The sequence below is a fragment of the Phodopus roborovskii genome, unplaced genomic scaffold (genome assembly GCF_943737965.1).
Source record: "Phodopus roborovskii unplaced genomic scaffold, PHOROB, whole genome shotgun sequence".
Classification (NCBI taxonomy): Eukaryota; Metazoa; Chordata; class Mammalia; order Rodentia; family Cricetidae; genus Phodopus; species Phodopus roborovskii.
Genome location: NW_026126511.1, coordinates 19,748,216 through 19,771,227, shown reverse-complemented (window position 1 = coordinate 19,771,227; position 23,012 = coordinate 19,748,216). Strand labels below are relative to the sequence as shown.

The 23,012-nt window shown below is 39.1% G+C and overlaps 1 protein-coding gene across 1 annotated transcript in view; it reads left to right on the top strand.

Annotated features, from left to right (window-relative positions):
• The window catches only part of Pibf1 (progesterone immunomodulatory binding factor 1), a 140,507-nt gene that overhangs the window by 32,152 nt on the left and 85,343 nt on the right, over nucleotides 1-23,012 (top strand). The window contains exons 7-10 of the mRNA XM_051195294.1: nucleotides 2,785-2,893; nucleotides 3,136-3,317; nucleotides 5,442-5,567; nucleotides 15,750-15,848. Coding sequence (XP_051051251.1) covers nucleotides 2,785-2,893; nucleotides 3,136-3,317; nucleotides 5,442-5,567; nucleotides 15,750-15,848 — 516 coding nt within the window. The remainder of the gene's footprint in view (nucleotides 1-2,784; nucleotides 2,894-3,135; nucleotides 3,318-5,441; nucleotides 5,568-15,749; nucleotides 15,849-23,012) is intronic.

Here is a 23,012-nt window from a genome sequence, read left to right as displayed (position 1 = left end):
AGGGGGCCCTGGAGAGTTCCACTTTTCCTGTTTACCGCAGTCATCTGAATTTGTATCACCCACAGTTATTTATCCATTTCCTTGGTCGTTATGTAAAAGTGTGCAGCTTGGTGGGCATCAGCTGGGGTTTTATATTGGTGTTCTTTAGTGGATGTAGAAGTTGCTATCACCCTTCAAGAAGGAAGAGAAAATAGGACCCCTGTAAAATGCCTTGTGTGAATATTTGCTTAGTGTTGTTTGGTGAATTTCATGTAATGTCAATTTAAGTGTTTTAAATTTTCTCAAGTGATTTTTGTTTTGTTTTGTTTTGTTTTTTTAGCTATTCCTTTTCCAACAAAGGTTTTCACTCTTTAGAAACATCACTTTGTAGGAATATGTAACTGGGGAAAATCTTCCTTTATCTGGAAGGGACTTCTCTATTGTTCTGTATTTAAGGAGCTTCCCTGATGTGTCCCTTGGTAAATCTCACTTAAACCTGAGTGTTGTCAGATAAGATTAACCAAAGGATACCAGGTGGCTTTGGTGCATACCTTTCATCCCAGCAGTCAGAAGACAGAGGCAGGCACATCTGAGTTCAAGGCCAGCCTGGTCTACAGAGTTGAGTTCACAGATAGCCAGGACTAAACAGAGAAACCATCTCAAAAAAACAAAACAAAAAAAACAAAAAAAAAAAAAAAAAAAAAAAAAAAAAAAAAAAAAAAAAAAACAGCAAAAGATTAACCCAAGGACTACTGCCAACATTTTAGAATATATAAGTACTGTATCTGTGCAGATAGGGTGTATTTATCTTACTTGTTCATTTGTTATATCTGCTACAGCTAGAAAGCTTCAAGTCCAGTAGGCAGTCAATGATAGAATATTGTAAGTGAATTTTCAAGCATTTAGCACATATATTGGTATTTTTATTCCCACCTTGGTATGTAATAATACTTATCCTATTTCCTAATATAGTATTTGTTTGATCTTGAAATCTATGAGAGCTATACTCAATGAATTCCTGAAGAAAGCTGACTTTTGAAAGAAACATTTAATTTTTATTAAGTTTTCATTAGTATACATTAACAATACATTATAATGGGTTTCATCATCATTTTCATACATATACATCACATTTTGATCATATTCACCTTACCGCACCTGTTGTCCCCCACCCACTCCCACTGAAAAATCCAAGAAGCATTTAAAATGAAGTCATTTTGAGATGGTAAGATGATACTTACAATTGATACTTTTATGTCATATTTTCCTCTCTAAATCTACAGAAATGGTAAATAAAATGAGGAAAAATATAATCATCAGAATAGTTCAGAGCTTTCTGACATATTTTTCAGTAAATGAAACAAGAGTTTATAATTATAAAGGCTGCTTGATAAAATCATGGGTGCTTATTATAGTCTCTCTTTTTTTATAATGAAAAACTAGGAAGAAAAATATAACCTTTATTAAAAAGTATAAGCACTTCCATATGTTAAAAATAGGCCAATAAAATGGGGGATGGGAATTCCACCTGAATCTTTGGTTCAAATAAGTTTAAAAAAATAAAAAATAGTACCATTTCAACTAGTAAATGTGTATGTCAGGATGGCTGCTGGGTAGCCTTATTAATCATATTTAATCTGAATCATCAATGAATCTGCAGCCTCGGGTCAAATATATCAGAGAATAGGCTATAGCTCTCATCTGTGTGGCATATTGGAAAGCAACAGCTGTCCAGTGCTAGAGTCTGTGGAGTGAGTCCCAAGGCCCTTCTAACTAGGGAGGAGAGTTAGGAGCAACAGCATTTCTCTGCTCAGTTTTAAGCATACCGATTTGGTCCAGTTCTTAGTTTCACCTTTCTGGGAGAGGGCTAGTCTGAAGGAAAAATTTACCATATCTAGCTTAATCATAAACAGCATGTGAATGAAATAGTGGTGCCTTGAATGCCTGCCTATGTGCTGCTGTGTAATATGAGTTAGAAATTAGGATGTATGTTTGCCTGAGGCTGTATTTAAGTTCTTCAGTTTAAAAGCTTTGAGTTCAAAGTAAGATTGAAGACCTGTAAGATGGCTCATGCTTGTAATCACTGCATGGAGAATTGCTATGAGTTCTTGGCTAGTGTGAGCTAAGAGAGACCATGTCTGAAACAACAATAGCTACAACAAAAAACTAAAAGATAGTGTGTGTGTGAATTCTAAGGTGTCTTACATTTGTTTATGCTCTGGAACATTTGTTTAATGATGCAAATTGCTGACAGGAAGTTGTAGGGCGGAGCCAGGTGGTTTATAAGGAGGGGTGAGGAAGCAGGAGGACTTCCTGGGAAGAGGTGAGAGGCTTGCTATTCAGCCTCTCTAGGAAGCGGGATCCTCCCTCAACCTTTGAATCTTGAGTGCTTAAGCAGGACAGAGATTTAAATGTTTCCTTAGTAGCACTGAAAGAGTCGGTGCCTGAAGGAACCGACTTCTCTCAGACTTGGGCTCTAACCACCGCTGGTAGCAGCAGGGTTGCAATTGCTGAATAGAATAGCCCGATAGGATAGCCATAGCTTGACAGGTAGCAACAATTAGAGAAAAACAAGGAAGAAATTGTACCTTACAAAGAATTGTGTCTTTTACTACTTAGCATACTTCATGCATTTATCTAACACTAACACTGTGTTGCTTATCTGAACAAGGTCTTGAACCTTCTGAATTTGAAAAGTAGATACACAAAGGCCCCACTGTTCTGGTCAGCCTCTTGCCACTCAACCCCTTTCAACTGTGAAAGAGGTTTCCATATTTACATGTGGATTTGATTTTATTTTCCTAGTGAGCGTGACGCTCTTGAACAGGAAGTACTCGAGGTTAGAAGAAAACATGAAATACTTGAAGCTTCTCACACAGCACAGGCTAAAGAAAGAAGTGAATTATCAAAAGAGGTAAGCTCCCCAGTCGACTCACTCATGTTTATTATATGTTAACACACGAATAGCCCAGGATGAAGTCCTGGGAGAAATCATATTTTTCTCCTTATGTAGCTACCAGGACGCAAGAGAGACTTAGCGGGCAATTTTGCATTAACAAGGTTGCGTATCAAGGAGAATTTTTATGTAACACACACACAGGGAAAGTCGGTGTTGAGAAGTGACCCCTCCCTCTGGACGTCTCTGAATTTCCATAGGTAACCACCTTGCAGCAGACAGTCACCCTCCTGCAGAAGGATAAAGAGTACCTCAACCGCCAAAACATGGAGCTCAGTGTCCGCTGTGCCCACGAACAGGATCGCCTGGAGAGGCTGCAGGTGCAACTGGAGGAGACCAAAAAGGCCAGAGAAGAGATGTATGAAAAATACGTGTCATCCAGGCAAGACTCCCTGCTCCGTGTACTAGATGTAAATGAGCACGCTGTGTGAGGGTGGGAGCTGGGTTCAGGTCTACATGTCCCTTTCATGTCATCTCCTTTCTAGCATTTCTTTTCTAGTTGATCTTTTAGTGATAGTGTGGCTTTCCAGGAACCACAGTGGCCTATTTTTCTTCTTTTAGTTAAAAAAATTTAATTAGCATGTACTTATTATAAAAATTGAGGGCTATCATAGTATTATGTGTGCATCATGTACTGTGTTCATATTCACCAGTTCCCATTACTCTCTTGTCTCTCCTCCAGATACTTTTGCCTTCACCCATTGTATACTGGGTTGTTCCCCTTGTGCAATAAGTGCCTTTACCTGTTGAGTCACATTGACAGCCCATAACTTATTTTCTAACAATATTCTTAATATCCTATTGCTGGTGGAAGGAAAGCCCTAGGTTTCGTTCTCAGAATGTCAAAGAAAAAAGTTCATGACCCTGTAGCTAAGATTACTTAGTAGTTTTTGAAAGTTTGAAAGTATCTATAGAAATAACCATTTTAAAGGAAATCTAAGTATACTTGGAATTTCTCTGACAAATATGAGAGTCTCAATTACGTACTAATCATGTGGTTTTCAAATCACAGGCCTTGGACTCAGACTGCAGGCATCTCAAGTCTACCTTCTGCCTTCTGATAAATATGCATAAGCTCTAGAGTTGCTTTATACTAAGAGCCCTCATAATTGTTGGGCTATTAATATTTATCAGCATGCCAAAAACTAAAAAAAGTTAAAATTTGGTGTTGGAGAGATGACCCAGCAGTTAAGAGCATTGTTGGGGAATAATTTTAACTAGGTAAAGATGTGTTTCATTTGTTTATGTTGCAGAATATTACTTTTAACTGTATAAATGTGTGTGACATTTTGTTTATGCCACAATTATTTAATGATGCAAAGGTGTGCTACATTTGTTTATATTGCATTTGTTTAATTGTGTAAAGATGTGTTGCATCTGTTTATACTGCATTCGTTTAATTGTGTAAACATGTGCTTCATTTGTTTCACCGTGCTTGCCCGAGGCACCTGATTGGTCCAGTAAAGAGCTGAACAGCCAGCAGTTAGTCAGAGAAAGGATAGGCGGAGCTGGCAGGCTGAGAGAATAAATAGAAGAAGTTTAGGCTCAAAAAGATCCAGAAAAGAAGAGAATAAGGGAGATGCCTAGGGCCAGAAGCCGGGCATCCACCAGCCAGACAGGAGGAGCAGTGAAAGTGAGTTGCAGGAAAAAGGAAAAAGCCCCAAAGCCAAAGGTAAAGAGAAACAGGTTAAGAGTTAGCCAGAAATGAGCTAAGATGAGGCTGAGCATTCATAACATAATGAGCCTCTGTGTCATGATTTGGGAGCTGGTTGGTGGTTCAAAGAGAAAAAGCCTGCTATAGAGCACTGGCTGCTCTCCCAGAGAACCTGTGTTCAGTTCCCAGTACCCTCATTGTGGCTCACACATGAGGTGTCACCATCTGTAAGTCCCTCCAGGAATCTGACACCAGTCTCTGGCCTTCGTGAGTACAAATGCACATGGTGTGCATATATGCAGCAAAACATCCATGCACATGAGCATAAAGGACAAACTTTAAGTTAAAACTTTGCCTTTAATGGTTCAACATTTCTGACTTCTCCCGGCCTGTTTATTGGTTTGTGCTGTGCTTGCTACTAATGACCTATGTAATACTTTGACTTTATCTTTAAAAAATTTTATGTGTGGCTGTTTGCTGAGCTGAGAAAGGAAATGTTTTATAAAGTCAGAACAATCTTGGTATTACATTTTTATTCTTTATGTCTCAACATGCAACATCGTGTACATCAGTCTTCAGGCTTCAGCATTGAAAAGGATGTTGAAGATGAGGGCCCTACCTGAGACTAATATCTGTCATAGTAATTGAGAAAGCCCATGGGACAGTAGTGATATGTTAGTGGGCTGCTACTTTAGAATGGTGTCTTAGGAATTCTTAAACATCTAAAATGGCTAAGTTTCCTAAACATATTATGAAAGCATACTTTATACAAGATATTAAAATCTTACCTGGAAAATGTCTTTTTTTTTTTTTTCATGAAAGAAAACCATGACTATTCTTTTGTTTTTGCAGAGACCATTATAAAACAGAATATGAAAATAAACTACATGATGAACTGGAACAAATCAAATTGAAAACTAATCTGGAAATTGATCAGCTTCGAAGTGCCTCTAGGGAAATGTATGAACGGGAAAACAGGTAATAAACAAAGTGAGCAAGTTATAATATGTTTTTCTTTGATTGGATATTATAAAAATTTCACTGAAATCAAATGCTATTTCTAAGACGTCTTTTTAATAGTTGTAAGTCTAAATGAGAATGTTAATTTTTAAATCTTTGATAGCTAATTAAAACAGTATATTCTTTAGGTCCTTTTTCTTGTATAAAAACATGTCATATTAGACAACATTGAAGGATATTTTGATTTACACATTTGCTTTTGGTTTTTTGAGACAGGGTTTCTCTGTATTGCTTTGGAGCCTGTCCCTGGAACCAGCTCTGTAGACCAGGCTGGCCTCAAACTCACAAAGATCCACCTGCCTCTGCCTCCCGAGTGCTGGGATTAAAGGCATGCTACCAACACCCGGCTATACAGTTACTTTTGAATGGTTGTATGATAGGTTTCTCGAGTAATTGTTGGCATTACAAAAGTAACTGGGAAGAGAGGAGGGAAGGAGGTGTGGTCAGGATGTAAAATAAATTAATGATAGTTAAAAAGAAGATTAAATAGCTGCTACTTATTTCAGTGGAAGTTGTTTTCATCATGTGTTAACTCCTGCCTTCCATCCTCTCCTCCCTCTTTGTTTGGTCCTTTCATCCTCATGCATCCAAGGCACACATTTTACGAACCAAAGTATCATCCCTTGGAAATGTTTAGGAGGTGGTCTCAACAAGACCTGGTGGGTTAAGGGATAAGAAGCTCAGAATACAAATTATAGTTGTTAAAATAGTATAACAACATAAGGCTTTAATAGAAGCACATGATGAATTTAGTTCCGTGGGAAGTATCTGGGATTTACAAATAGAGCAGTGAATTCAAGATCCTTATTAAGAAAAAAAGTCTGCATATGAGAACTGTGGCAGAGTTGTGACTCAGTTCTTTTCTGTTAATGCACTTTGTAGGCTTTTGTTCACCTAACCTTAAAATTTGTGGCATCATTTTATAGTACAGTGCATGTTTATGCCTAAATAATCCACATTACTGCATGTACTTTGCTATGTGTAATTAATTATTGTAACAGTTTCCTGATTTTTCAGGTGTCCACCTTAAAAAAAAAAAAAAAAAAAAAAAAAAAACAAGAACAAAGAGAATTGTTTAAAATACATCCTGTCATAGCATAAGTTTAGATGTGTTGACTCCCTCTCTGAAGTCATATAGGTAGGATGGCAAAGGTGTGTAGGAAAATAGGCAGCAGCCATTTCTGGGCTTCCCACATCAATGAAGGCAATCAGGACAATCCCCCACACTGCCAACCATGTAGACAGCATCTCCTGGAGACTCTTGCCAAGGGACTAGGCTTTGTCGAGTTGACAAAACTAACCCTCATAACACCTAACCAGAAAATTGATGGGAACCAAAAAATTGATGGGATTGGACCTAGATGCTCCATTCAACCCCAGGACTTCAGTTTGATCCATAGATAGTAACACTATGATAGACAGTTGCCACCAGATGGCGCCACACTGCAGCCCAATCCTATGCCAGCAGAGGAACACTTCATAGCCCTTGTACAAGCTTGCTTGTATTTTTCACTTCACAGTCATCTGCCCCTGTATTTATGTGACTGAATCTTTCACTATTGGCAAAACTGAAATGTGGTTATAGCATCTTTCCCCTTTGGTTCTTCACAAGATAAAATAAATAGTAAGTTTTTTTGAAATATTACAACTTTGAATGGGTAAAAAATGGTTTTAATATTCCATGTAAACAAAATTCAGAAAATGTTTACATACTTATCTTGTTTTGAATCTATGTGAGTTACCCTTTGAAGTTAGATACATAATGTTGTCCTGTATATTTTATCAGTATGCTATTAACATTATGACTTGAAATGTATGTATCAAGTATACTTGTGTATTTATAGTTACCTTACCTTTCTCTAATAAACACTTTTAGAAGCTAAGAGTAGAAAAATACTTAGACGGGGGTGGAAAGAGGGAATTGAGGTTGGTGTTGAGAATTATTATATTAATAACTTAGTGGGTCTATGAAAGTTTAAGGTCTGGTCTCTCTTAAGTGTTTAGAAATCAGACATTTTATTCAAAGCGAAGTGCTTAACCTGCAGCACCAGTACTCAAGAGGTTGAGGCAGGAGCATCACAGTTTCCAGGCCAGCCAGAGCTTCTGTATCCAAGCCCTTTCTTTAAAAGGAAAACACAGTATTTCATAAACAAGAGTAGAGATTTTAACAAAGAGACTAAGCTTAAACCCTGTCCCTAACACTTACAACACTTGCTAGCAGGGTGAGGAAGTCACTTCCATATCCCTGAGTTTAGTTTCCACTTATATAAAATGAGCTAATAGTAATGCTTCTGAAAGTGGCCCATGAGGTCTGAATTAGATAGAGCATGGGAAAAGTAAGTTATTATATGCCATTTGTCTTTGTAATAAAATCATTTTACTTATATGATGACAATCTGAATAGAATGTTTATTACATAAAGACTGGTTGATAGCATGGAATTACTACCTTCAAGTCCACCATGTAAAATGTAGAGGGTCTACACATGGCTGACTTACTGGTTCCCTTAGCAGTTCTGAGAGGTAGTAAAGGGGGAATAACGTGACATGACTGAATTTGTCCAGAACACAGAACTACCTTTAATGTAGGATGCTCTCTCTCATAAGCACAGAAGAGAACTGTTGTGGTACGGGGTATGAATTTGTTAGAAGCCTTTATTAGGCTCTTCCTGCTGCACAGAGTCTAGAAGTTCAACAGCTTCAGTTGTTTGAAAGGGAGTGCAGAGTGTTGCACAAAGGAGATTGAAAAATGCTTTTAAGTGTAGCCATTAGTGCTGTGTTGCTTTGGTAATTTTATTTCCTTCCCCGTCAGTGCTATCTTGATCACAATGTACTGTCTCCCAAAAGTACTCAAGAAGCCTTGTGATGAATGGGAAATTTCCGTAGAATATTCGTGATATTAAACAACTTTGAATCTTGAAATTGGATTTACTTATAGGGGTCAGTTGAATCGATTTAATCCATCCCAGTAGATGAACTTGAAGCTAGCTTACAGACAGAGAGGTTCCATTCCACACATTTTCAAAATGAGGGTCCTCACTAATGCTGTAGTTAATAAACCTCTTTGGTTGTATCTTACCAGATAATCTGCCAATTTTAAATTCCTTAGGAAAATATTTAAATCGTCGTCCTTGCTTTCTTATTTTTTGGATTTTTCGCTAGACTTTTCTGAAGGTAGGTGGTTTTACAGGTAACTTGGTATCTTGTGAAGTAGCTGTAGATGGCCTTTGTCACAGCTCTCTTGTTATTACCCTGTAATTCTCTGGATACTTCCTCTGGGTAGATCTTTGCATCATTAATACTTACATACTTTGGGTGTGTAGGCTGTCCCACATATGCTGCAAGTGAATTCCCATTGTGCAAGAGTTTACATATACATGTTTTGTACATGGTTCCGTTTGGGTTGGGGGTATTGTCTGGGGAAAAGCAGGATGAGGCCAGGTTGTTAAAATAAAGCCTGCACAGAGTTTTCTAACTGATCAGGCCTGAGCCTAGAGAATACTACAGGAGTTACTCAGCTGATCATACACCCTGTTTATTCAGTTTCATTTTGATATAACTGCTGCTTCTTTTTAAACCTCAGCATCTTTATGTATTATAACTGAGTATTTTGTTTGGCAAATGTCTCGTGCATATGGACTTCTCTTGTATGTGTGTTTAATTTGATGTGGATTGGATAGTTATCTACTTTGAGTTCATATTCACAGCCAGAAATGAAACATGCCCATGTTGAGTCCTGACTCACCTAGCCTATTTTAACTACTATAAGAGAATACTGGAGACTAGATCATTTGTAATGAACAGGAACCTATAATCTCATTGCTCTGGAAGCTAGGAAGTTCAATGTCAAGGTGCTAGCATTTGGCAAGGGCCTGTTTCCTCCGTGCTCACTTGGCAGAAGGCCAGAGCACATGTGAGAGGACAAGAGACAGGCAGACTTACCTGCTGTGACAGCGTCAGTTCCGCTCAGAGAGGCTTCCCCTCAGACTGCTCATCTCTCGCTCCTACTGTTCAGTAGTAATTAAATCTGAACATTACTTTTGGGAAGAACTAGTTATAGTAGAAGAATAGGAGATTATAGCATTTTTAGTCAACAGTGGTCTCAAAACTTTTCTCCTAAAATACTTAGTTTTTCTTAAGAAAACTGATTAAGCCAGGCAGTGGTGGTGCACACCTTTAATCCCCGCATTCTGGAAGCAGAGGCAGGAGGATTCTGAATTTGAGGTGGGCCTGGCCTACAAAGTGAGTTCCCAGATAGCCAGAACTGTTACACAGAGAAGCTCTGTCTCTAAAACAAAAACAGAAAAAGCAATTTTATTAAATAAGAATTCCTGCTAGGTACAAAATTCCTCCAATACCAAACAAAACTCAAGAAGCTGAGGCAGGATTGTAAGTTATAGGCCAATCCTAGCCTAAAGACTTCCAATTTTCCTAACATTTTTTTGTACCATATTCAGATATAAATTTAGATCCAGCCTGTTGATAGTGAGAATTTTACCTTCTAAGAATGAGACAATATATTCCATTCAGTTTGTTTGCACATTTTGTGTTGTGTTCTTTAAGCTTCAGTTGTGAAAAACTTTTGGATATACTTGCAGTATTAAATTGTTTACTATACAAATGACATTGCTGTTTTTCTTTTGTTTTAGTTACCCCCTATGAAACACAAACATGAGACTCAGTGCCCATGTGGAGTTTATTGGTAGAGGGGAGAGAAAGGAGGAGTAGCTGGTGGCCAACCGAAAGCAGGAGAGAGAGGGAGAAAAGGAGCGAAAGAGGGGAAGAGAAAGCCAGAGAGAGAGAGGGAGAAAGGGAAGGGCAAGAGAGGGGCACGCTTGGCCCACTTGCTTCAAAAGGGAACTTGGGCAAGCATAACTGAGCCCCCTACACAGCCAGGTAACACGTGACTTAGTGTTGACATGGCCATGAGCATCCCGCCCATCCTCAGGGGGCGGGGTCAACAGGCTGCTGGTTTCCAGCATTCCCACCTCTTATTATTATTAAAAAGGTGGGGGTTGGGCGTGGCAGGTTAGTGAATAAGGATGTTCTCAAGACTGCTTCCTGCTGACTTGGGGGCCTTGATCCTCTTTGGGGGAATGAGAAAGCTGGGGTGCTGCCACGTCCTGGGAGCTGGCTGTTTATCGAAATCCTGACAGGATGGAACTCTGGCATCTTTTTGAGACCTGGCAGAGCAGAGGACAAGCTTAAATTTAGAAAACAAGTTTTCTTCTTCTTAGGTCCTGGTACTTGAGGGAAGAATTACAAGATGGGGAGGGGTTCCCTAGGTGAGGGAAGGGAGTCCTGGGACCAGGGAAAGGTTGAGTAAAGTTGGAGTGAATCTGACCTGTGTAAGTGGGTCCAATTCGGTTCCCTGGAACTTACAAGAATCCTTTGAGTTTGTGAAAACATAAATATTAAGCACATTAGCAGCATACTCATATTAGAAACGATTTGGCTGAAATAATAACATTTATACAACTGACAGATCTTTAGCACAATAAAAAGCACCTTAATTTTGAACTTATAGTTACAGTTATGTGCTCTGTCAGAATTGGATTAGTAGCTCATTAAAACGTTATTGATTAATGTTAAGACGATAAACAGTAGCAACCTCAAAATACCGTGTTTCTGAAATCTGCTTATTAACAGTTGGAGCCTTGGCTGCTGCTTTAAGCTGACAAAACTACCAGTCATCAAAAGTATCAGAGTTCTTGAGAAGAATAAAATTTTACCTGAATGATTAGAGAGTAACAGGGACTTACTAGCTGGTTTACAACAATTGCAGTACATGTCTAATATGCCTATTTTGTTATATTAGACCCTTATAGTGTATAGATAAATCATTAGGAACTTAAATTTTGGTGTATTTTGATATTTTTGTTTTGGGCTTTTTTGTTTTCTGGCTTTTTGTTTGTCTTTTTCCTCCAAGACAGGATTGCTCTTTATAACAGTTATGGCTACCTGGAACTCTTTGTAGACAAGGCTGGCTTTGAACTCAGAGATTCCCCTGCCTCTGCTTCCCAAGTGCTGGGATTAAAGGCATGCACCACCACCACCCAGAAAACTTAAACATAAACCAGAAGTTGCTTGGATAAAACATAAAAAATAAGTCATAATACTCAATGAAAATCTCCTAAAAATTATGTTAGATTCTCTGTACTAATTATTACAGTGTCCTCTTTTGCTATGAAAAAGTAATCCAAGATAAATATATTATGCACTGTAGTAGTTACTGTAGTAGAAGTTCTGGGATGCCTACTGTCTTATATATTTTTTTTCCCTTTCTCCATCCCTTTAAATGTACCTTACAACACAAACATGAAGCAGAGGAAATTTTATCTATCTACCTAGGACAGAAGTAGGTAGGCAACAATGTGAAAGAATCATAAAGAACGCTTTGGTAGTGAAAAGTATATAAAAGTGGTTTTTTATACAATTTTTTTTTGAGGATAATTAATCTTCAGTCTTATCTGTGGCTCTCTACTGATTCAACCAACTGCAGATCAAAAATACCTTGAAACGGGTTGTGCTTGTAGTATAGGTGTAGAGTCTTTTCCTTGACATAATTTCTAAAGTGTACAGTACAACCTTCATGTTGTTACATTGTATTGGGCCTTCTGAATACTAGAAAATATACAAGGAGCACCTGTTGTAAGTCATGTGCAAAATGTATGCCATTTTATATTCAAGGTTTTACATTTAGCATTCTTGGGTTTGGGTATCCTCAGGCTGGGTTTGGTGGAGTGTAGCCAGTAGAGGGTGTTCAGGAACCAAACTCCTGGAGATCAGCCAGTTGGGCTGCTCCTGGCATATTTCAGTGTTACTTATTTTATTACATTCAGTTTGGATTTTTAAAATCTCAACCCCATTGGTTTATACATGCCATAGGTAGCCTCTGTTAGTTTTTCAAGTTTCTCTTTTGAGGAACATTTGAATTCCTGCTATTTGTCCTATAATTATATTTATTACATCTTCAAATGTATTTACCATTTAGAAATGGATTATTTATTAATTTTGTGGAAGTTACTGTTTCATCTGTATCAGGGATGCAGTGCAGCTGGTATTTTGTCAAACCAGTCTAATTTTAAAAGAGCACGTACATTGTGGACGATAGAAACAAATACATATGTTCACAGTCCTTTTAAGGATAATTCTGACATGTTTGCACAGTGGTATAGGCATATGATACAAGTCTCATATTGCTGGAGTATCGAGATGCCTGTGAAAGAAGAACCCTGAAAAAGGCAGTATGGTATGATTCAGGGCCTAGGAGGTGATGGACAATAAATAGATTGACACTCAGGCTCCACAGTGTACCTTATGATGTCACCTTGAATTGAGTCTTTGTATTTCAGTCTTGAAATATGTTTGTAAGATGGAATTGATACAACCTATGATTGGTAGAGTTATTGTGACAAGTTACTGTTTTAGTTACTTCTTCATTATGGCCAAATACCTGACAAGAAGCAATTTAAGGGAAGATGCATTTTGGCTTACAGTTCAAAGGGATCATTTTTGTCATGGTCAGGCAACATAGCAGGAGGCAGAAGACATACACTGTAGTTACTTTTCAATGACTGTGATAAGATACCATGACCAAGGCAACTGATAGATGAAAGAACTTTCTTGGGGTTTAGTTTCTGAGGATTAGAGTCCATGGCCACCATGGCAAGGAGCAAAGCAGCAGGCATGGTACTGGAGTATAGAAGCTGAGAAGTTATATCTTGATCTGCAAGTAGGAGGCAGAGACAATTAACTGGGAGTATGTGAAGCTTCTAAAACCTCAAAACCCGCCCCCAGTGACATACCCCTTCCAATAAGGTCACACCTCAGAAGACCAAGTATTCACATATATGAGCCCATGGTGGCCGTTCTAATTCAAAGCACCACAGCATGGCAGCAAGAGCAGAGGCCTGCTGATCACGAGTATCTGCATTCAGGAAGCAGAATGAATAGGAAGTAGGGCCAGCCATAAAACCTCTAGACCGACCCTCATAGCTACCTCTTCTTGTGGCCTTGGGATTTTGCTTAGGCCTTATCAAATGTTCCAGACTGTCTATGGCAAACTTTACTATTATTCTCTAGTAAGACCTCTTTTTATTTGATTCTCTGTGACTTGGCTGTATTTCTAATACTCATTGTGACTAGAAAGGAAGTGTATAGTTAGGGACTAAGGCTTCTCCGTCTACCAACCAAGCATTTGTATTTAATGTGACCTATTTGGAATTTCACCATTTAATCACATTTGAAAATAATGAGGCCATTTTTAGAAAGGAAAATTGGAACTAATTTGTGATTTACTGGCTAAAATTTGTAGGGCATTTTAGAATGAAAATATATAAATGTTCAACATACTCAGAATCGTGTTCTCTAAAATTTATTTTTCATGTTTTATAATAGAATAGTTTAATAATAGAATAGTCTTTAAGGTCATTGCAATCATGATGGCATCAAAAATAATTTTGTAGTAGCTACATAGAAAATAACATGCAAAAATGGTTTCTTGACAAGAATGACATTCACTATTTTTACAACTATTTTATTTGTGGCTCATAAACTTTGGCTGATGAATCAACTCTGTAGTGATTAGCATGTTTTAATTTTGAAGTTGTTAGTCAGTCACTGTGTAGAAAGGCTTCACTGAGTATGGTCGTAGATGGATTCAACGCATCTGAATTTTCCTTGCTTACTACTGATACCTATTAACAATAAAGAAACCAAATTCTAGTATCCAGCCCTGCTCTTTATGAGAAAGTCTGTGATGTGATATGAGAAGCACAGGCTTCAGAGTAAATATTAACTGGATGTAAACTTTGATCCTTTTCAGACTGTGTCCCAAGGCCATTTATACAATCTCTCTATACTTCAGTGTACTGAAGATGCATCATAGGGGTTTGTAGATGTTATGTGAGCAAATCATTTGTGTTCTGCCCTCTGTTTTTCTCTATATTATAACTCTATTTAAGGAGATAGAACGGTTTTTCACATTAAGTGACAATCTGGAAGAAGCTTAGTTGGTATTTTTCTTGACCCCAGGTTTCACCTGTATTAAGACACAAAGAGAATTGAATGTAAGAAGCTCATGCCTGGCTGTGTCATCTCCTAAGTACTCACTGTTGTTTCCTTCTTACACTGGAGTAATCTCTGCAGCTATCACTAAGGGGAACCTTTTAACCGTTTTGATACCTGCTGTCATAAGTGGGTGGCTTATGTAAGCTTGCGGGCTCATACTTGAGCCATACTTGAATGTATTCTATCATCTTAGCAGCTTTACTCCATCCAGCCATCCTAATGGAGACACCCTGACTAATGACAAGCTAAAATTCTGCCACAGAAAATGCCCTTTTTGTCTAAGGCCATAACCACCTTTGACTAATTCTTCCCATCTCTTCTGATCTCAGAAGCAGGGCAGGGGCAGACCGTGTTAGTACTTGGGTGGGAGCAGTCCATGCTGTCCCCAAAATACTGTTCTCCAGTAGCAATCTCTAGTCTACTGTATACATAACTTGCACTTAATTGATGTGACATTCTTTTGGCCCTCTGTCCTTTCTCCCTTGTCCTCCTAATTCATCCGCCTCTCTGTGTTAACTTGCTTTCTTGCACAACTAAGATCCTAGGGCCCAATATGTCCGCTGTTCCTTTGCCAGTATCTCAGACATCGTTCTCACTTTGATTCTTGTGACTTCTGCTCGTATATCTTTTTCATAAAGTGTTATTAACCACCCCCAACCTCAGTATTTTTTTTTATAGCGGTTACAACTACCTTATTGGATTATAGTAAGGATAAAATGAGATAGTATATACACACTGTTTAGCCTGCCCTTGCAGCCCATAAGGGAAAAAACCTATGAAGAAAGTATTCAAACTGTGGGGACAGTTATGTTTCCAACTGGCATTCTCCACAAATAATTAAAAGTAATGAAATTATATTTAACCCAGCTCTGTTTAGAAATTGTTTGCACCTGTATTGCTGCCTACTGTCAGAATACTTGCCCAACCAGGCAGCTTCATGCAATGTACACTTGGCATCACTAGCCTCTAGAAAGTACTTAAAATCTATGCATTGTAAGCAAATTCACGAATCTTTAAAAGACAGACACTTAAGCATTTAAAGTAACTGAGATGCATGTTTGGATTTTAGGAATCTCCGAGAAGCCCGGGATAATGCTCTCGCTGAAAAGAACCGAGCAGTGACAGCCGAAAAGGATGCTCTAGAAAAGCATGAGCAGCTTTTTGAGAGGTAAGAAGGGGATGGAAACACTACAGTTCTTAGTGCTTGTTCCTATTGTGTTTTCCTCTTAGTAAAATTTGCTTTAAAGCCAGCCATAGTCTTTTTAGGCAGGCATTGATGGCACATGCCTTTAATCCCAGCACTTGGGAGGCAGAGGCAGGCGGATCTCTCTGAGTTCGAGGCCAACCTGGTCTACAGGCTCCAAAGCAATACAGAGAAACCCTGTTTTGAAAAACAAAAACAAACCAAAAAAAAAAAAAAAAAAAAACACTCAAAAACAACAACAAAAAAGCCAGCCATAGTAGAGCATGCCTATAATTCCACCACTGAGGCAGGCAGATGGCTGAAAGTTGGAAGCCAGCCTAGGCTGCCTCCTGTCTCAAAAAACCAGTGAGAGGTGTGTGTGTGTGTGTGTGTGTGTGTGTGTGTGTGTGTGTGTGTGTGTGTGTGTGTGTAATAGACCTATGATTTTCATTTCAGTTGTAATACAATTTAAATGCATATTTTATATAATTGTTAACATGCATCAAAACCATGATATAGGACAGTTAAGTCACTTCCAAGGGTTCCCTATATTATATCCTTTCAGTCCATCTTATCTATTACTCTCCTAGAGACGACAGCATTGGTTTCTATCACCGTCATCAGTCTTGTTCTTCCTAGACAAAATGCCAATGGAATTGTACATTATTTACTCTCTTGGATCTAGTTTCCTTGAATCAGCATTTGTGTACTATCCATTTTAATATTAAGCATTCCTTAATTATGTGGCTGAACATACCTGTTTGTTAACGTATTCTCCTGTTGATGAAAAATGGGGTTTTCAGTTTCAGCTATCAAAGTCAAGCTACTGTGAACATTCTTAGTCAAGTTCTGTGTATATGCGTGTGTGAGCATATGTTTGCATATGTGTATGTGTGAGCACCTGTGTTTCTCTTCGGTAGACACCCAGGAGTGGAATTGCCAATCATTAAGGTATAACATATTAGTGTAAAAAGATTCTGTGAAACTTGCTTCACAGTGGTTGTACCATTGTCCACTCCCCAAATCATTTGTCAGAATCCGTATGTTCTAGAATGGTTTTTGTAGGAAAGGCAAGAGAGAATGCTTTGTCTTCAGTTATCTGCCCAGTTATTTTTATTGGTCCAGTGAAGAGGAAATCGTGATAAACATGAAGTTAAGAGTATCACTTAGACTTAGATACTCTGAATTTTAAATGTAGAGCAAGGAATTTTGTTTCCTTTCTTAAATTTTTTATTTTGAAAGTTTAGGCAGAAGTTGATGAAATAGTATAGATTGGGAAAGTTTTCTTCTATGGTTTGTTGAATATTTTTCCTGTGCCCTTTAGTTGGTATTCTTCTCCCTCTATCACTATTATTCTTAGGTTTGCTCTTTTCATGGTGTCCCAGACTTCTTGAACATTTTATGTTATGACCTCATTGGCCTTCTTGTTTCATTTGACCAATGAATCTTATTTCCTCTATCATATGCTCAGTGCCTGAAATTCTCCCTTCCATCTCTTGTATTCTCTTGGTTATGCTTGCACCTGTAGTTAACTGTTTATTTACCCAGATTTTCCATTTCCAAAATTTCCTCCATGTGTATCTTCTTTATACCCTCTGAAATTGGTTCTTTCCATCCTCTGTATGGGTTCCAGGTATCATGCTGTGGATGCCTTTGCCTGCTGAGTCACTCAGTGACCTGTTATCACTGTGTCCTGACATAGAACCCACCCTGGAAGCCTGTACTACTTTGCTGCCTCTTCAGCCTTCTTTATCAAGTTCTTCTGGAATTTGATTCTTTACCTTCCCTGTTTTATGTTCATGACATTTGGCTCCTTTTCTTCTGCTGGGCTCTTGTACACAGCTTTGCTGCCATGAGATACTACCAACCTTGTTAAAACTCAGTGGTACCTTGTCTTGTAACTCTGATTTGTCTGCACTGCAAGCTTCTCTACCTTGAGACAGGTAGAGCTAACTGATTTGTTGGACTATCTGGTTGGTGAGTTCCCGAGATCCTTCTGTATTTATCTCCCCAGCACTGGGATTTTAGTCTATCGCTGTACCCACACTGGCCTGGAATTGGATGTACAACCAAGGAGAAGCTTGAACTCCCGATCCTCCTGCTACACTTCCTGAGTGCTGGAACTCTTAAGTGTGTGCCCTTATAGCCAGCTCAGAAAAACAAAAATTTAAGGGAAATACTAAGTTTATTTCTATGTGTGACCCACATGTGAACACACACATATATTACAGTTTAATAAAGATTAGGATAAACAAATAGGCCGAATAGATGAAAACCAGCAAGTTCCACCGGATGCTCTCCAGTCTGAGTCCTGCCGGCAAGAGAGCGTTCCCAGGCTCCTCCTCAGACCTCCTTCCACAGGTCACTTCCACCCCTGGCTCCACCCCCAATGGGCGTGGTCAGTGCCACAGAAGGAGACAAAGTGAATGTCCCACCACACACATACATATACACAGTGTCACTTGGAGATCAGAGGATAACACTCCCAAACCCTGAATTAGGCACAATCCACACACAAACACCTGTTATCACAGAGAAGTCTCTTTATTAAGTGGGAAGAAAAGTTAAAAGTGGCTGCTTTCTGACTCAAACACAACTGCAATTGGACCTTACAGGTGTAATTCTTAGGAGGAGGAGAGGGAAAGGTCTGTGTTAGTGGGCTAGGATGCAGTGGTGAAGGGGCTAGAGGATGAGGGAGGAGGAGACAAGCGAAGGGGGCAGAGTGATATTTACCCCAAAGGGACAAAGGACTGCCTCGAGACAGATGTGGCATAGCCAAATGGGGAGTTATAAAGGTGTCGGGATGAGGTGTCTAATTTTAATTGGGCGTGTTAATTAGGTGAACCAAAGGGGGCTTTTGATAGCTGGACTGTGGACTAAGCCTCAGGAGGAGGAAGTGGCCAAATAAGGGAACAGACCTTGAGGGCTAGCTTTAGGAATGTGATCTAATGGTTTTCAGCAAGGCAGAGGGAATGGGGGCAAAGAGCAAGGCCTGCCAGAGCCACATGTCCTTCAGGAACTCCAGGGCCTGTTCCCTTTTACCATGTGGCTCCAAACGTGAAATCAAGCCATGAGGTGTGGTGGTAATTGCCTTTATCCACTTAACCATCTCACCAGCCATAGAGGAGACTCTCAGTGCTTGGTGACTAGGCCTGGAGAAACACCTCAGTGTGCTGCTCTTCCAGAGGACCTGAGTTTGGTTCCCAGCACCCACCGCAGACACCTCACAGTTGCTTGTGACTCCAGCTGTCTCTCGTGGCACTCACACGTGTAGCATACACAGACAGTCCAGTGGAACCTTTCACAACTGCTGAGGTGTTCTGTGTTCCTGTCCCAATCATTCCCTCATGCTATCTGGGGACAAGTGTAAACCTAACTAAAACTACCTTCCACTGAGACATTAGTGGATGCTGCTAGATGTGTCAGAGAAAGACAAGTCTAAAAGATTGTGTGTTTGTTTGTTGCTATTTGGTGAATTAGATTTAGAGACTCACACATTAGTCCTTTTTAATGAAGGGAAATAACATGGAAAATATAAAAGCTATAAGAGATGACAAGAAAATTTTAAAAGATTTATTCGGGGAAACAAAATTAGTTATAATCACAACTAAGGGAAGTTCAAGAAAGCGTAAGATTTGTGAAACCAATAACAGGACAGTAGAATAAGACTTTAAAAAACTGATATTAAAATACACGGCGTAGAAGGGAAATCGTGCGATTTGAAAATTAATGAAATTTGGAAAGTAATGAAAGAGAAATAGTGAGGCATGGGGGACGGAGGAAACCAAATTGTTAACATAAAGATGCTGTATCCGTAAAATGGCAACTAAAAGGACAAAGTGAGACAGTCAACTAGAGGGATGGGGCATGTAGGCATGAAACAGCTCTGTCCATGTACAGAAAACTGGGGCGCAGGAGGGGAAACAAGCAGTCAAATGAAAGAGGGAAGATAACTTGTTGCCAGAGGAAAAGCTTTTGTGAAGTGAGAAGTCAAGAACTTGGGTGGGGGGGGGGGTGAAGACAGGAAACAGCAATTTTGTAACTCAAGCGTGAATGTTAAGGAACAGAACTTAAGTGCCCGGCTGTGTAAGTCCTTCACTAAACAAATCTGCATGTGCCTACCCTCCTCCACAGTTCACTTTATTTATTCTCAGCAGCATTTATTAGCCATCCACTTTGAGCCAAGCACTGTTTCTAGGCACTAGGACTTGGGGTTTAACAAAATGAGTCTTTGTCTTCATAAGAACGTTCCTATGACACAAATCAGAAAACATATAAATAAGCACTATAAAAACATAAATATTTCACAAGATGTAAAACAGACTGTAATTTAGGAAAGTTTGTACTGAGTGATGAGACGGGACCAGTTAGTGAGACTTTAAGAAGCCAGTTACCCTGAGAACCCTCGGAGAAGTCATAAATCAAGATGTCAGGGTAGGAAAGAACAGCCAGCAAGCTTTTAGTATGAGATTAAACTCTAATTGTTATTATTTTATTTATAAAACAGTTGCTAAGGGTAATGCATACTATCAGCATATTAATTTACATAGCGACAAAATATAAATTGCACCTAAACTGAGGGAGTCAGTGGCAAGGGCATGATGAACTATTACATGCCAAATAGTTACATGAGTTATGTGTTAGTATATCATAGAGTGTGATGGTTAGTATAGTCAGCTGGATGCAATCTAGAATAACCTAAGAAGAGGGTCTCAATGAATAACCGTCGAGAGGAGGTTGTCCTATGAGCATGCCTGTGGGAAATTGCCATAATTGTGTATGGGAGATTCTGACGGGATAAGCATGGAGAAATGGAGCTGAGGGACCAGCATGCTGCATGCTAATTCATTATCTCTCTGCTCTTGACTGTGACTGCCCTTTCCAGCCTGAGTGGCTTCAACCTTTGACAGTCTGATGGTTCCCCATTCTAAGATGTCACAATATTGGTGCCAGACCTGATCTTTGTAGCTCACTGCAGCCTGAAGTCCTGGACTCAAGTGATAACCCCTGCCTCAGCCTCCCAGGCCTGGGAGTAAAGGCTCGGCTCACCCCTCCTGGCTGCTCTTTACTATGGATGTACTATGAGTAGTGACTTCAAAGGCCTTGACATGGTACACACCTGTCACTCAAAAAGCATTCATAGCACTGAGACAGGAGGATAGTGAGTTCAAGACCAGCATGGGCTATTAGCAAGACCACACTTAAGCCAAAAAAAAAAAAAAAACAAACAAACAAACAAAAACATAAGAATGGCTTGGGGAATGGGAATTACCTGTTATTTATCTAATTATCTATCTGGGTACTGAGTACTTTGACAAACTGTTTTATGACTCTTGGTCAATACAAAATTGATTAAAAAAAAAAAAAAAAAACAAGAAAAACTGGAAACAGCCTGGACTGGTATTGTTAACCAGTATTTATTTATTGAACATAGCTTAAGAGCACATGAAACTTATGATTGTATGTAACGAGTACGGTTTTTCCGCCTGCCGCCGCCCGGTCTTGTCCCGCCACCACGCCAGCCCCAAATAACGCACAGAGACTCTGTATTTGATATTATGTTGTTGGCCAGGTGCTAGTTTCTTATCGGCTAGCTCTGTCTTAATTATTAACCCATTTCTGCTGATCTATGTATTTCCACATGGTCTTTTCTTACCGGGGAGTGGGGCAGGCATCTGGTCTCCCCAGTCTCTCCATCTTGACTCCTCCTTACTACTTCCTCTTTCTCCTTGTCTCCTAGTCCCTCCTATCTTCCTTTCCTATTGGCCAACAGTGCTTTATTATTAACCAGTATGAGAAACGTATACAGAATGACATCTCCCATCAATTGTAGATACATGCCTATGTGTGTCTCACAGTTAGCTTAAGGAAACTCTGGTGGTGAAACCCAGATCTCGGGTCCTTATCTCATAGTCCTCTCTTGGCACATTTTGGCCCTAGTCCAGTCAGGCTCCTGACCATAACTTGTGAATCACAGTGGAGATGCGCTAAGTCAGTATCAATGCATGGGCATGACAAGAGAAGCCGGGCACGTGTTCTCATGGCAGCCTCTTAGCAGCAACCTCGTGCTTCAACTTAAAAGCAGCACACGTCTGTGTCCACACTTTTAGGGTGTTTCTAAGAAATTCAGTCATGGTCCTTGATTATAAATGGGAACTAAACCAGAGAAAAGGAGCACACACTTAAATAGCTCGCCCTAGAAATGCTACTGCTCCATTGCTTTGGAGAAATGTTTGTAGATTTACATTTGATAAATATACCCACTCCCCAAAAAACATTGTATAAAAATTTGAAATGTCAACTAACTAAATCAATTCATAAAAGCTAAAGTTAAAAGTTAGATATTTTCCACGATTACTTTAAAATATGTTATTTACTGGAAGTTAAGTCCAGGGAATTACCACAGATGAAGTGTGAGTGTATTTCTCCCACTTGTAAATGAGCTCTTATTTCCTACAGTGTATATTCTGGTCCACAATGAGTCATTTTCAACATGTTTCAATTTAACTCCTAATACATTTTTAAACTTGGCAGGCATATTTAGAGGAACATTGCTTGCAGTTTTAGAGACTGCTTCTAAATTATACTTGAGTTTTACAGTCACCATGAAGAGTTCTTTCTGTAAGAAGGAAGCAGGGGTTTTGGAGAAGGAAAAATTGCCATTTTTAAATTTCATTATAAACAAACCTAAGCGTTATCTGAAAAAGCTGTAGTTGTGACTTGTGTAGTTTTGCTTAGTGAAAGACGAAATCTAAAAGAAGTTATAATTTACCTTGGATAATATTTATTAAACTCACTATGGTTAGCAGTATTTAACTGTTCTACATGATTAATTTTTTTGTAATACTAACAACATTGGAAGTAATATTTTAGTTTTTGTTCAGGCTCCATTTTGGTTACAAAACATAGAACCTAACAATTGTATACATGTAAAAGCTATGACTGAGACCGGTACTCCATAAGCAGAGGCAGGCAGATCTCTGAGTATAAGGCCGGTCTGGTCTACACAGTGAGGCCCTATCTCCCCACCCCACCCCACCCCTACCAAAAGTATGTGGACGGTTCTTTTTATATTTTTAATTCAGGGTATATTTTACAATTACTATTTATTGGAGCCATATGAATCTTCTAACATATTTCATTTGACTG